At 37.2% G+C, this 14,649-nt stretch overlaps 2 protein-coding genes across 7 annotated transcripts in view; one reads left to right on the top strand and one right to left on the bottom strand.

The window, feature by feature from the left end:
* Window positions 1-14,649, top strand: part of LOC134527506 (uncharacterized) — a 153,325-nt gene that overhangs the window by 71,871 nt on the left and 66,805 nt on the right. For all 6 annotated transcript variants that reach the window (XM_063360231.1, XM_063360230.1, XM_063360233.1 and 3 more), the window contains one exon: window positions 2,949-3,067. In XM_063360231.1, the coding sequence (XP_063216301.1) occupies window positions 2,949-3,067 (119 nt within the window). The remainder of the gene's footprint in view (window positions 1-2,948; window positions 3,068-14,649) is intronic.
* LOC134527508 (neuroparsin-A-like) overlaps window positions 1-14,649 on the bottom strand; it is a 68,314-nt gene that overhangs the window by 37,662 nt on the left and 16,003 nt on the right. The window lies entirely within an intron of this gene.

Raw genomic sequence — 14,649 nt, 5'->3', positions numbered from 1 at the left:
TGAGGAAGGTAACCTTCTCATTAGTGCCGGGTCTTTGAAGGCGTGCATCTTCCTGGTTCTTGCATTGTGTGTGTGAATCAGTGCTGCAGTCGGTGGTTCAATATCAACAGTAGAAAGAATTCTGACAAATGGAAAGGGAAATAGTAAAAACCAGTTTGATATGTTGATACATTGATGCAAATAAAACAGTGCTCAGGAAAGTAATTAAAGTAAACGGGGGAAAAACCAAGATTTTTTTTCTGTAAATGAATCACCCTCAATATCAAATAAGCTAGAATGCAGCAACTTTAACGGCAGATAAATATTTCAGAAATTTGATGTTGGTTTTTTTGGGGAAAGACGTCAAAGCAAAGATATATATTTTGGTTGAAAAGCCTGAATTAATTGTTTGGCGAGAGCTTGCTCTCAAACCAATACAAATGCATGGATTTCTTATGGTTAATGGAACCGTAGTTAATGTTGACAAAATCACGTTCATGCTACACACAGCCCAATTTCTTGTCAGTACTCAAAAGCGGAAATCGGTGTCACAAAATCCAATTGGAAAGTTACACAATTAATTATTGTGCATTCATATGGAGAAAAGTGCTTTTTTATCCTGTTTCAAAGTTCTAAAATTGGCAAATATGTGTTAAACGGGTACTTAAGCACTTCTGCTAAATATCGGTGCAGTTATTTTTCTTAGCTATAAAATAAATTTGATTGTATGAGTTTGTTCATCCATGCCTTGGCAATCGCATTTTAATATGTAGATATCTGAAAAAAGTTTGTATACTTACGTATTTGTGGGATAAACAACGAGTATAAACCTATACGATTGGTTTCCACCCCTCTTTTGCCACGCCTCGGGAGGGAAAGTTAGTCAATGCGCGCAGGGAGATCCGAGAGGTCTCAAGAATACACATATGGTTAGACCCTATTCTGAACAATTTTTTACGCAATAAACTTATGTAACACAATCCCTTTCAAAATCTACTGTAACGAGAATCTACTACAAATATTACCTACTTAGTTGGTGTGTTGATACAAGGGATACTATTTTCTCTGTCACTATCAAATTTTTGGTATAGGTGTAATCCTAACAAGCTGTATAGTTATGAACGTGGTTTGTGAACAATTCTCAACAAAACGCAGAAAAGTAAACACACGCTGTTGCAGAAATCACAGCTTTAACAAAAATACATGTAGATATCCTGGTAATATATATTACCTTATATCTTCTGTAATGTGTGTGTTCGTTAGTTCTGGGTTCTCTTAGATATGCTATGGGTAAACACAGAACTAAATAATTATCATGCACATAAAACTGTAGTAGGCATTGTTCTGAAAACCATTACCGGATTTATTGATATGGGGTACTGTTAAGATTCACAACAGCTGTCTTGTCCGGAAAGTAAAGAAACTGAAAACGTACGCACTTCTTGATATTAACGAGTGATCTGAGAGATCTGACGCCGGAGCCAGCCAGGCGCGGATCAACCCCACCCCCCTCCCGGCGCAACACAAATCCACGGCCGAGGTTTTTACAGCTTAAACAAAAAGTCCCAATATTTGAACTTGTTTTTAGTCCCAGATCACGATTCCTGAATATAAAATATTTTGACCATATGTCATGTATACGAGTGATCAAAATGACAATTTTCCAATTATATTCATAACATATGGAAAAATAATAATATTTTTGATAGTAAATTTTATTAATAGTAGGCTTTGTATTATATTAGCTAGAAGAAAAGGAGTTAAAAATATTTATTTATTGCTAAGTTACAGTCTTCACATTATAAGCGTTAGTGCTGAAGGCTTCAATAATTAATATCTCGGCAACATCCACAACACAGATGTGCATCTGAACTTTGAGATGGACGAAGTAGTATAAATGTTGGCCTTGCTGGCAGTACGGCAGGGGCAGCGATGATGATAGCGCACTCTCGTCCGCACAGGAAATGGATGGCATCGCAGAACTCGCTCAGCACAAGTAAAAAAAATGTTAAAATTAGCAAAGTCAATATTTGCCGTTATTGTATCTGAGACAGTCACGCTGTCGTCCCTGCGCGCGAGACCCTTCGCCCTCGGCCCTATGCCAGACATACCAGCAGCAGGCAGGTCGCTGTCGCGCCCTCTGTCTTCGTGTGGCTGCCTACAGGCTCGCAAATATTGCCAGCGTAATTAATTAATTGTTAGATTATAAAAGTTACCCGTTTGTGGTATTGTCGTGCAATGGAAATTCGTTCAGTGTATAAATTTTTATACAAATATATTTTTGCAATAAGGAATTATAAGTGCAGTGATCGTTTTGTTGCCTTCGTTATAGTAAGTGTGAGTACCTAAAGCAAAAGTGTAATTATATGTTTATACTTAAACCACTAAGAACATAAGCATTCAATTTATAATATATTAGTATGTGTTGGTAGCAAGTGTTGGAATGTGAGTGTATTTTATTATTGGGGTCTGACTAGCGAGAGGTGTTCATATGTAAGTGTACGAGTGTACTATGCATATGTGTTTATCTATGGTAGAGGCACTTTTACGTGTGCGACTTTAGTTTATTACTATGGTTGTGGCGAAGCGAGTACGCTCTCCTCAGATCTCTATGTGTAAGGTGAAGAGTTTTGTAATACGATTTAATCGTTGTGCTGTTTTCTTAATAAATGTAGGCTATTTTGTTACATATTCGAGTGGGTTTTTTAACAATGACTATATGAATCATTATATATAATAAGAAGTTAATTTAAATAAATTGTATTATTCTTTTAGCAATAATACCTGCTAAGTAAGAAAAAATATTGTTACGAGTATAATGCGGGAACTGTTAGTTAGGGTTGTGGCTTCCATTGCTGTGAACTATAGCGCACGATGAACACCTAACCCAGGAGACAGGACAGGAGGTACCGACTGGCACCGAGAGGAGAGTGTGGCTGACCCGGCCTGCTGCGTGCTGTGTGTTGCAGCGACCTTGCAGCGAGGTGCAGCATGGGCATGATCACACGGGTGCGCGGCAGGCTGCATAGCCTGCAGGCGCTGGCCAGGCCTGCCGCGCGCGATCAGGAGGAGAGGACCTCCCACACAGGTCAGTCGCGCCGTCTCGCCACTCTTGCACGACTCTGGTGCAGTATTTCCTCCCGAACTTCATTTCATTATCTCTTAATGTTCTGCGCTCTATACAGTTCTCACATAAATAAAGTATAACTGTTAGCCATTTTGAAACAGTTCTAGGCATGTTTTGTTTTAATATACATCTAACATATAAGGACATTGAGTTCCTTGTAAGTGATGGAAAGAGAATACTATGTTGTCAGTCGCTACAGAAGACACGAGCCGAGCACGCCTGCAAGGCCGTGCAGACGGTTTAGCGTCTCGTTATCCATCGTTAACGCCTTGGTCTCTTTCGTACGGTTTAACGCTACCCGATAAATTTTGCAGGTGACATTTGGTTACGGCTCCTGTGCTGTGCTAGATTTTTAATGAAATGACTGGAACTGCGAGGACAGGCACGCCGAGAAATAAAATTAAAAATAATTGATCTGAGATAACAAAATATATATTTTACGAGTCATATCTATATATATATATTATAACGAGGATGCTAGAGACGAGGTAGGCCTGTGTTTTCAAGCTGCTGGAAAAGAGGCAGGTCGGTCAGCCCGGTGCGCCGGCCAGCGGGGAGTCCAGGGGAGGCCTCGCCTCCTGGGCACAGGTAGCGCTACATAGTCATCCGGTGAGCAGTGGTGCCTGTCTGCTCCTCTTGAGTGAACGGCACGTTCCCAGAGCCTCTTCCGCGAGAAGTGTCGTAACTAGGACGTCGTTACTCTCGCAACTTCGGGTGCTACGTCGACCTCGATGTGAGGGCTACGGGACCTCCCCAGGGCGGGACTTGCCAGGTGTGTAAGACGACACCGACCTCCGGCGGGGGAGTGACAGGCGGGTGGCTACACCGGCGACAGTGCAGGACGAGTGACTCATTGGAGCGAAGAGGGTGATTGGCCCCTGGCGAGCGATAGTGGGACCGAAGCTTCCGGGACGGTGTTGTGTGTGCAGCGGACGAGTGAGTGATGCGAGGCAGTGTGTTGGTACGGAGGTGCGCGGTAAGAGACGAACTGGGTTCGACATGTGGCTCTCTCTGAACAAAAGTGTGTGATTAATTTGTTTATTGACATATAAATTGTTGTAATTTAATTAATAGTTTAAATATTAGCTGTTAAAGAGAACCGTATTTAAATATTTCGGTTATCCTTTCGGACCTGTTTTACTTACTTGTGACAAAATATATGATCAAGAGAACCAATGAATTTGTAGTTGGACAGCACCAACGAAGGTTGATTCTACCCGACCAAATCTAAAACGTAGAGGAAACATTTGGTTAGTTTTTCAACAACTTATTAACGTGATAAAGTACGTAACTTTATCTTATTTCATCGGTAATATTAAAACAAAATTTAATTTTAATAAATATTAGTTTCTCTGTTATATCATAGCAGTAAAGCAGATGAGTCTGACAGAAAATTATTCAAGATTAATTCTTATATGTCATACAGTTTTGGGACAATCATCTCTGGTAAATCTAATAATAAGAAGTACTGTTGTTCTATTTAAACATTTATTTGTTTATCGAATCTTTGTACGGTAATAGAACCACATTCCAGATCACCGTAAAATAATGAATCTGTTCTTTCACTCAGGCTTTATTCGATATCATTTAAAGGAGGACCTTTTCTAATCCCTCAAACCTATGGGCTTGAGACAAATGGAACTATCTTATTGTTCTAATGTCCCTTACCAAAATAATTTTAAAAATAAAACTGTTAAAGGTTCAAGTAAATATTAAGAATGTAGGCACAGAAATACACAGTGTTCGTCTCGTCGCAGTGCACAGTGTAAATTTTGTCTGAAAGCAATGTGTTGGAAGACAACTGCAACGGCCCTTAGAGTATAAATGTAAATCTATACCTCAGCTGTTAGCAGTGTGTCTATTAGACAAACCCCTTAAGTGTTACCAAAATCTCTGTGTGACACTGTACTAGTGAGAATGTATATATGGTTTACTTGCACACTGTCACTCAGCACGTCTTTGCCTCTGTGGCTAGCGCCTGGACACATACAACATTCCCGAGTTAATTTTAGAAAATGATCTGTGACAAGACAGTTCTAATTTCCCTATCTCAATGTAGTAAAGAATCATTCTAAACCATTTTCAGAAACATGCCTAAGAATGCAATGGAAGTTTTGACTCTATTGTAGCTACTATATGAGAAATGTACTATATAAATTATAGTATCTCTACTATAATTAGTTAGGGAAAGTTTAAATGCATATTAATGTTATCATATTTATTTGGAAAATTTTCCATAAAATTTGGTTGGGTAAAATATTATGTTATATGTTTAGGAACGTTAAAGTTTATTATTACAGTGTAATTAAATAATACTGCTTAAATTTCCTTCGTGGTGCTTTGAAAATATAAAAAGTTAAAAGGGTTTAAACAGTTTGCCTACTTAAAGAAATAGATTACAACCCTAATGGCAGTCTTATATTCCTTTCCTGAGATAAAAAATGAAAGTTATAAAAATAAAACACTTTGTTTGAGATAAGAAAGTTTGGAGGTTCTGCAATGTGTATCCGAGGACTCTGTTCATAGCCAGTCAGCATTATGCCGGGTTGAGAAACTACGTATGGAACGTAATCACGCAACAGCACTTCAACTAACCAATGCGAGAAAATCACGATCGTTTACAGAGCCGAAAAGATGCAAGACGTCTCCCACACTATAACATTAAATTTAATAAGTAGGAAACAAATTTCTTCCCCGGGCTTCTTTTTCTGATTCATGTTTATCATGAAAACATATTAAAATATCAATAATTTTATTTTAAAGTGTTTCTATCTGTGCAAATATTTAAAAACTGAAAACGTGATGCATGCAATAAAAACATCAGTGACTTCTGTAAAAAAAGTATCTGCGTGATCAAATTTTGTCGTAAAAAATTATTTTAAAATATATAATGCGAAAACGCAAGCCAAAACGCAAGCAGTTGATAGTTTTCCGATACTTGCGTTGCGTGTATTCGTCTTGTGTATTTTATGAACCCGGCCTTAGTCTTTCAATGTTTGAGTTAGTTACATATTACACTGTGAGGTAGTTTTTGGTTGTCATTGTGACAAAAATATATAAATTATTTTGAGTAAAGGCTGTTCGGAATCCAAAATGTTAAGAGCCAAATCATAATTAGCAACATTTAACTGGAATAAAAAAATAAGAAAAATATCTAAGTTAAAATGCTCGTTGAACCAATTGAGTTTCTGCAAAAATGACTTAAGAAATTTTTCAGTGCATGCTTAACCTATCTAGTTGCTGCAGAAATAATTTAACGATGTTTCGACGCATCCACGACTGTACGGCGGATGTGTAGCAGTCACTGCTTCGCCTGAGCCAGGTGCACCCGAGACGTCAGCAATCTGGCATCTGTGTGCATCTTCATCCAAGCAACGAGTGTTCGTGCACATCAGTCCTCCACCGTCGTAACCAAGTCGAGTGGATCTGGTTTCATGGAGTCAGTAAGGCCAAATCTTGCTGCAATGTTCCTATACTGCATCTGCGCTATTTTTACTTTGCATGATAAACAAAATGATTTAATTCTGTACGTTCGTATTTTTGGGAATGACTATAACGAATATATGGGTTTTGATACAAGATGCCTTATCCAATTAAGTCACATAAAACATTCCAGCATTTGAGGTAGAATTGAAAAATTACGCAAATTGTTCTCTAGGGTGTTGAAGGTCGTGGGTAATAGGCATGGCTGGGTTGGACGACACCTGGTTACGGAGAAGTGTATAACAGGCACGTTGGCTCACCAACACGAAACTCCGCGCTGCAGTGGCTGCGAGCCCTGATCCCGGAGCTTCGCGCGTGGACACTTAGTCCCTGCTCAGTGCATCATTTTTGAATAAACTATAAAAACACAAATAACTAATTAATGTTCTCAATGATCTAGGCTACATATTTTGTGAAAACATTAATTCATAAATATTCTTCAAACGGATATTAAAAACATGATGATGTGTTAACCAATTTATAATAGTTATAAACATATTAGGACCCTTTTGTTACTGACTAGAAATTGTATCTTTTCCTTTGTTCATAATGGTCACCACAGAGACCGCTGACTAATGCGAGAATGCGAGCAGAGTGGCTGGACGCTTGTTCTGCCGAGACGGCAGTGGCCGCCGCACCACGTGACCTGCGCGGCGCGGGGCGCGGGGCGCGTGACGGCCCGAAATACCGCCTCGTGACGCCCTCCACTCTGCGCCCGTAGTGCTGGTTGTTCCACACACTTGGCAACTGTACCACTAGGTGGCTTATTCACCTATGCTTAGTTAAAACAAGGATTATTTGTCATATATTTCAAATTAAAAGTTTAATACCCTGTAGATGCAACACAAAATTAATAAAAATATTCACTGAGAAATTTTTTTTGCTAATTTCAAATAATTAAAGTTAGTTGATCAAATTAAAAAAATTACTAGATAAAAAAATTAAGAAAGTATGAACCATTATGCTGATCAATATGTGTTATTAATGACATTTACATTTGTACTTGACGTTTAACTATTTATTTTAAAATAAAAGTATAAAATTGAATTGAAAAATTCAACAACATGCATTGAAATGATGATGGTGTCCGATTCCACTTTAAAAGTTCCGTGGAACCTGCGAGTCACATCACTCTGTTCTCACTGCGCTAAGATCGCGCGTTTCCTCCTGTTGGAGTGACACCTAGATACGCGTGACATTCAAATTTGCGCGCTAATTTTAGAGCCTGTATCTTTGCTTGGTTGCGTTTCCAGACATGTCCATTAATAAGCATATTTTTGGTGTTTCCTGCCATTCACTATATTCATGCCCAACAATTTCTGAATATCTAGTCTGTAGAGTATGCAAGGCAACAATCATGGGAACATTCGAAATGCAGAAAGGACATTGTAAGGAAAACTTTTATGATAAATGTTTAGTGAAATAAATCGATTCGTGAGTGTTTCGCGCCACCAAAAACCTTTGCACAGTACTTGTTCCTTTACTCACTTTCAGTCTTGCACAGATACGGTAACAAAACGACATGTTGCAGGTTTGCTTGGTATGTGTTGCCATTTGACGAGAATACTTCCATCCCGGGGGAATGTTTTTGTGTAAAGGTTAATTTATTTCATCATGTAGGCTAACCTTATTTCACTCAGTGGTTGATGCCCTTAAATTTATTCATGTGTTTTCTAGTCAACGTAAAAACAACTTAGTATTTTAAGAAAATGTCTATATTTGTTACCTTTATATTACAACATAATTCTTTCAATGTTTTCAAATAAATTAACAATGCAATGTAAACTCCAAGATATTCTTGACAGGTTTAACCTAACCTATAGCGTGTGTCATCCTTATTTTGAAGTGTGCATTTTAATGGACATTTACTCTATGAACGATAACTGCTATTTGCGCTGTCCTCGCTTCAGTTCGTTCTGTTGCCAGATATAGCATACCCAAAGTGCACAAAAGTTTTAGACACAGTTTTATAGTGTATTGAAAATTTGTTAAATGTGCTTTAAAAATATTATGTAAAGGAAAATTTTGAATGATAATTTGGGAAATACATTTCTTGTTGTATTGCATTGAGAGCATCATAATATAATACTAAATTCTTACTTGGAAGGAATTATAATAAATATTTCATTTTGGTGTCAACTTTTGTTGCCATAAAATCTGGCATGCTGCCTATTCCACAGAGAAATCTTCCCCCAGCAGTTGTCAGCAGGGAGAAAACTGCAGTGCGCGTAATTTCGCAACTGTCTTCCGCTAGGCTGTTTACAGCGAGCCTAGGTCACGAGGGCGACTCGCGGGTCACGTGGTACCGCCGGCGTGTCGCCCGAGCAGGCTGCGGAGCTGACGGTCTCCATTCACTCGCCCTTGTCTCGTGCCTTTCTCTGGTTGCAACTGTAGTCTGTCTCACTTGCACACGGCAAATTGCACTGCTGTTGTCAGACTGATGCCATTCTGCTTGTCAGCGTTCAATTTCTTATTTTTTTATACCAATAAAAATTATAATAAGTTATATATATTTTTAGTTTTACTGTTTATTGATACTTCTAATACTATAAAATAGTGTATTGACAATATAATTGCAGTTGTATACATTCTGAAAAACAATCATCAATTTTAAACACCAATATTATTTCAAAGGAGAAACTATTTGTAGCAGTTAATGACAAGGCACCACTTTAATTGTCTGCTACAATCAAACAAATCATTTTTTAAATAGTAAAAGACATAAAAAGATTTAATTGCAACATTTGACACCAAGATGAAATATTTTTTATTTTTCCTTAGAGGTAAGAATAAAAAATATATTATGATGTTCTTAATTAAATACAAGAAAATGTATTATCCCAAATTCTCATTTCAAATCTTTATTTTCAATATTTAAAGTACATTTAAAACATTTTCTTTGTATTATAAAGTTGTGTCTAAAACGTTTGTGTTGTTTGGGTAGGCTATACCTGGCAACAGAGCACACTGAAGCGAGGACAGCGCAAATAGCAGGCATCGTGCATTGGGAAGAGAGAGTGAATATATATATATATATACATTAAATTGCACACTTAAAAATAAGGATGAGACACGCTATAGGTTAGGTTAGACTTGTTAAATCCTGTCTTTAAATTTCCATTGCAATTTTTATTTATTTCCAAACATTTAAAAAAATTATTTTTGAAGTTAAAAAACCTCAAAACATGGACATTCTTAAAAGTACCAACAAGTTTTGTTTGCAGTGACTAGAAAACATATTAATAAATTTCAGGAAATAAACCACTGAATGAAATAACCTTGGCCTACATGATAAAATTAATTAACCATTACACGAGAAATTTCCCTCCAAGATGAAATTGTTCTCGTCAGTTGGCAGCCCTGATGTGTTAAGTCATCGTGTGCATTTGTACTAGTGTAAGCATTCGAAAAAGATCACTCATTGTTCCTGCACTATTGTACGAGTGCGATGGAATAGAAAGATCGTTAATTGATAGTTGTTGAGGATATATTTAATATTAATTTTTAGGAATTTAAATACTAATGAATAGTATAATATGGAAATGGAAAACATCATACTATATTAAAAAAGCTTTTTGAAGGTGAAAATGAAGATGCTATTAGACGAATAGGTTAATTGATAGGCTACCAATTAAGACTCAGCGACATATAAAAGGTAATACTTGGGTCGGATGGTTGACACTAGTGTACTCTGGTGGATAAAGAGTAAAGCAAGTTGGCAACGCCAGTATACAAAAGCAGAAAAAGAAATTAATTCATAATAGCGGCTAATATAGTGACCAATGTGGCTGACACGACCTCGCATTGGTGGGAGCAATGGGAGTAGTGAAAGTGGCCAATCAGTTTAAGTGTATGGTTTGTTAAAGGCTCAGCTATGTGAAGTTGGGATAGAGTCAAGGAATTTTGAAATCAGGGACGTAAGTGTGTATTTAGAAAAGAAAATTGTTTTTTAATATTTATTTTTATAAAATTTTCTAGTTAACTATTTACTCATTAGTCAGTTTCGAACCAAGTACTTCAAAAGTGATTAAGTATTTTTGTTAAATAATGTTTGATATAATTATTTATTTTCATTCATTATTAATTATTATTTTCAAAATAAAATCCCATATGGTTCCCGAGTCAAGAACAAGATCACGAAGTCAGATGGCAGCTTTCAAGGAAAATGGCCACTTTGTAATAAGAATTTTCTATTTGAACCATTTTTAAAGGGGGAGGAAATGGGGTATTTTCGCTCAAAAAAGGAGATATTGGATTATGTTATTGACTTCTGATTCGTTTTTGGTTAAATAAAAGGGACATTTCAAAGTTAAAGGTACCTTAAACACAGGACGGTGGTTGGTCATTAACCAGCACCCTGGCCCACGTCCTTTGCAACACTACTGCAACAATTTCCCTAAGAAATAAGAGCCGGTGGCGGGTTTCAGGACTACTGCGCTCGAACACCCGGCCGTGCCTCGACGTCATCCACCAAGTTACGAGATTGTTTTCTACACCTCTCCCCCCCCCCCCCCTCCTCACTCACTCTATTCACCACCCAGCCTGTTGTGTACACCTCTCCTTTTACCTCGTGCCCAAGCACCCTCGTACTTAACCTGCACTATTAATGCAATACTTGTTGCACCCCGCATGTCTGAGCACAGTAGTGTACTTAATTATTCACAGAAAAATTTTGTATATTTTGAATGCTCTATTTTTTTCTTTACCGCTTTTTTGAGGCTTGTCTTCGCCTGGTTTGTACTGGCAGCTGTTAGTGTAATGCTCAGGTAGTCAATGAGGACTTTAATATTCTAGGCAGAATTTGTTGCCTTTTCGCGGCCGTTATTGCTTGGAGGTAGTTTTGTATGGTTACTGTACACTTCCCCTTGTCTTTTTGCTCCTAATGTCCAAGTTGTGAAACGATCTTTCTCTAATACGTTCCTGCTCGTTCGCCTGGCGCGACTTTGTGCACGGCTTTCATTTTATTCCATTGTGCGACAGGCGTCTTCCTTTGTGTTTATTTTTACTTAAATCGTTTTACAGTCGGGACTTTGATTTTCCCAGCATCACGAACATGAAGTTACTCGTTAATTCATACGCTTTGCATAGTGTAATTATGAGACTTTCCATGGTTTACATCTGTAAGTTAAACCCTTTTGAATGTGTGATGTCGGTTGTATAGAATGTGTGGGATCTTCCATAACGCAGTTAAGGGCCCCGGCTGAACACGCGTATCTGTCGTGTGCAGAGCTTCAGAACAAACCACGTGATTTGAAAACCACCAAGATATTTGAGTGGGGTTTGTTACGAAAAGTATTTAATAACACCCTGAGGGCGGGTGAATAGTTCTGTTTCCGTATTTCATTTCTAAACGGTATTTTTAGAAGCGTGGAAATGGCTAAAAGAAATGGCATTTTTTGAGTAAATTTAGGCAGGAAATGCCCGGTAAAGATTCTTGAAAACACTTAAGAGGCTTGAATTAGGCCTTTATCTTCAGTTATCCGCCATATGATGGTATAGTTGCCACTCAAATCATATAGTTTCCCTATGCATGACGAGAAGACTACGTGCCAGTTCAGGGCCTTGAACTTGGAGGCGATACCAAGCTAGAAGCACCGACGAACGTTGCACTTATCATTCCGCCTATAGGCTGGCCCCTTAAAGTTGAAGTTAAAGCTTGATGCATGGGCATTCGATGAGTAAATCACATGTTGTGTTTTTTTTTTTTTTTTTTTTTTTTTTACAGAATATTGGACTCCATGTAAATCGTTTTTTGCGCCCATGAGTATCGAACTAATGACCTCTCGTTAGAGCACGTTGTTTGTTGCTAGCTATAATTTAGTTTTTCGTCAGTTTGTGTGTACTAACTTTAGTTAGTGTGATGATTGTGAAACGCGAGTTTAACCTCGCGTTACGTAACTTAGACATAGCAGTAAGTAAATTTGTCATGTATTATTAGTGTTTATATATTACCAAGATATTCTTGAAGCTTTGTTTCCGAGTACTTTGAGGTGTTTAGTATCTATGCGCCTTTAATATTTTTCATGCTTCATTTCGTCGAAGTAAAGACCCCCTCCTCCTTTGATTTCTTCAGATAAATATAATCTTGGAATGCGAAACAAACAGTTGGCCAGGCCGACCTGTTGACCCAGTTCGCTATAATTAGTGTTTTATCTTCTGTCAGGATGAGGTTAGTGAGAGGATCGCCAAAACAAGCACTCGCTGCACTTCATACTTCCAGTTATTTAGATAATTATTATACATTAAGGGTCGCAACATAGAAACTACAAATAATAAACTTAAAGTTATGCTGCAACAGTTAAACCAGTTTAAGGTTTTGACGTGAACACGTCTTATAGATCGTAATGCCTGTTTTAAAAGTGGAGTGTAACGAAAATAGAGATTTTTAAACGCGTTAACCTATAAACTGGCGTAAGAATACTCAAATTGCGCATGTGTGTGTAGGATAAGCACATGCGCCATTATAAACAGTTCCGGTGATAAGTCCGTGGATATGAAATAAGAAAAACATACATTGAGACTACAATAATAATATTACAATTAACAAATTTTTTATCGTTATAAATATATGTCGATTCTGCAACAGAAACAGCATGGATATTGAAACTATAAACAGTTTATTGGACCAACCGAATTTTCTTGAACTCACATTTACACGACGTATTCATGGTAAATCTTGCGACCGTGTCTCGAAACACATTTTTTTTATAATCTGTATTTAGTTTAAGTTTTTCTTAGGCATTTTCGATTTTAAATTTTGACACAGCCCCATATCCTCTGGATCCATGGGCCTACTGTCGGTCCTATTAGGCAACATTCCGACCACCTATGCATCTGTGTTTCGTGGTTCGCACATTCCCGTCCATTTTGGTTACTACTTTCAGGTCATTAGTCCCCTCCAGGTAGTCTCAGTTCGACAGTGTTGTTGCTTTGACAAACTGATCTTTGTTTCGTCTTGTTTCTAGTAGTAGTGGAGCCCAATAGGGGATTTTTGGATTTACTTGAGTGCGGCAGAGGAACATAAAGGAGGATACCTTGCATCCTGTTGAGTACCTCCACCATATATAAGCCATTTATATAGGAGCATACGTCAAGGGCAGCCTATCAGAATAGTAAAGAAAATCGATCGTCAGAAATACTCAAGCGCGTCATATTAAGTTAAGGTGGGTTAGTTACTAGAAGAAAAGTGTGCATTTCAATAATCTGGTGATTTGAGCGTAACGTAAGGAAGTGGGAGGGTCACAAACTTGCAAATAAAGAACGTAGTCTCGAGCGTGGTTGAATTTTTTTATTTTGAATGAAATAATTAGACATCTGCGAATTGTGATTTTTCAGTTCGAATCGAATTCGAATCGAATTTCAAAAAAATTCACGAGTTTCGAATTTTTTTCGAATCGAATTTGGGAATATTTATTAAAATAAAATAGATCATGAAAAATTTCTAACATACCTTCTTTGAAAAACTTGTCACATAATTCAAAGTTTAAATCAAGTAACTAAAATTAAAGTGAGACTATTTTGAAGAAGCACAACCAGATTCTTAAAAATTAAAAAAAAAAAAAGATTATATGTCTATAAATTACTTCGCAAATCATTTCAAATTGTCATGGAGAAAGGTGAGTTCATCGACATGGTGCGGCAACAACAATTCTCTGCGGCTGGTAACTATGTTGCCTACTGTAGAGAAAAAACTCTTCACATGCCACCTTATTTAGCATGTTTGACTTTCAAGGATAAAAATATTAATAAAAATATCACAGCATAAGGAAGTGGTACAAAAGAAGAAAAAAAATTGGTTGTCTGTAAAGTCGGTTTACAGACGATAGTTTAACGTGACGTCATAATGAAACATTGATGAAATGATTACATACTTTTATGAATAAAATTTAATAATTTTTATTGAATTATCACTACTTTGTATGGATACAAAGAAGAAGTGAAATTAAATCTACAATTTAATTGATGAATTTACTTTTATTTGCAATCATTAGTTCAAATATGTTTATTACTTTAACGAAGAGATTATTTTAACTATAACTTTTATACATGTTTGCTATTTA

Source organism: Bacillus rossius, chromosome 1 (assembly GCF_032445375.1).
Source record: "Bacillus rossius redtenbacheri isolate Brsri chromosome 1, Brsri_v3, whole genome shotgun sequence".
Taxonomy (NCBI): Eukaryota; Metazoa; Arthropoda; class Insecta; order Phasmatodea; family Bacillidae; genus Bacillus; species Bacillus rossius.
Note: the sequence above shows the minus strand (reverse complement) of the source record. Positions and strands in the feature narration are given on the sequence as shown.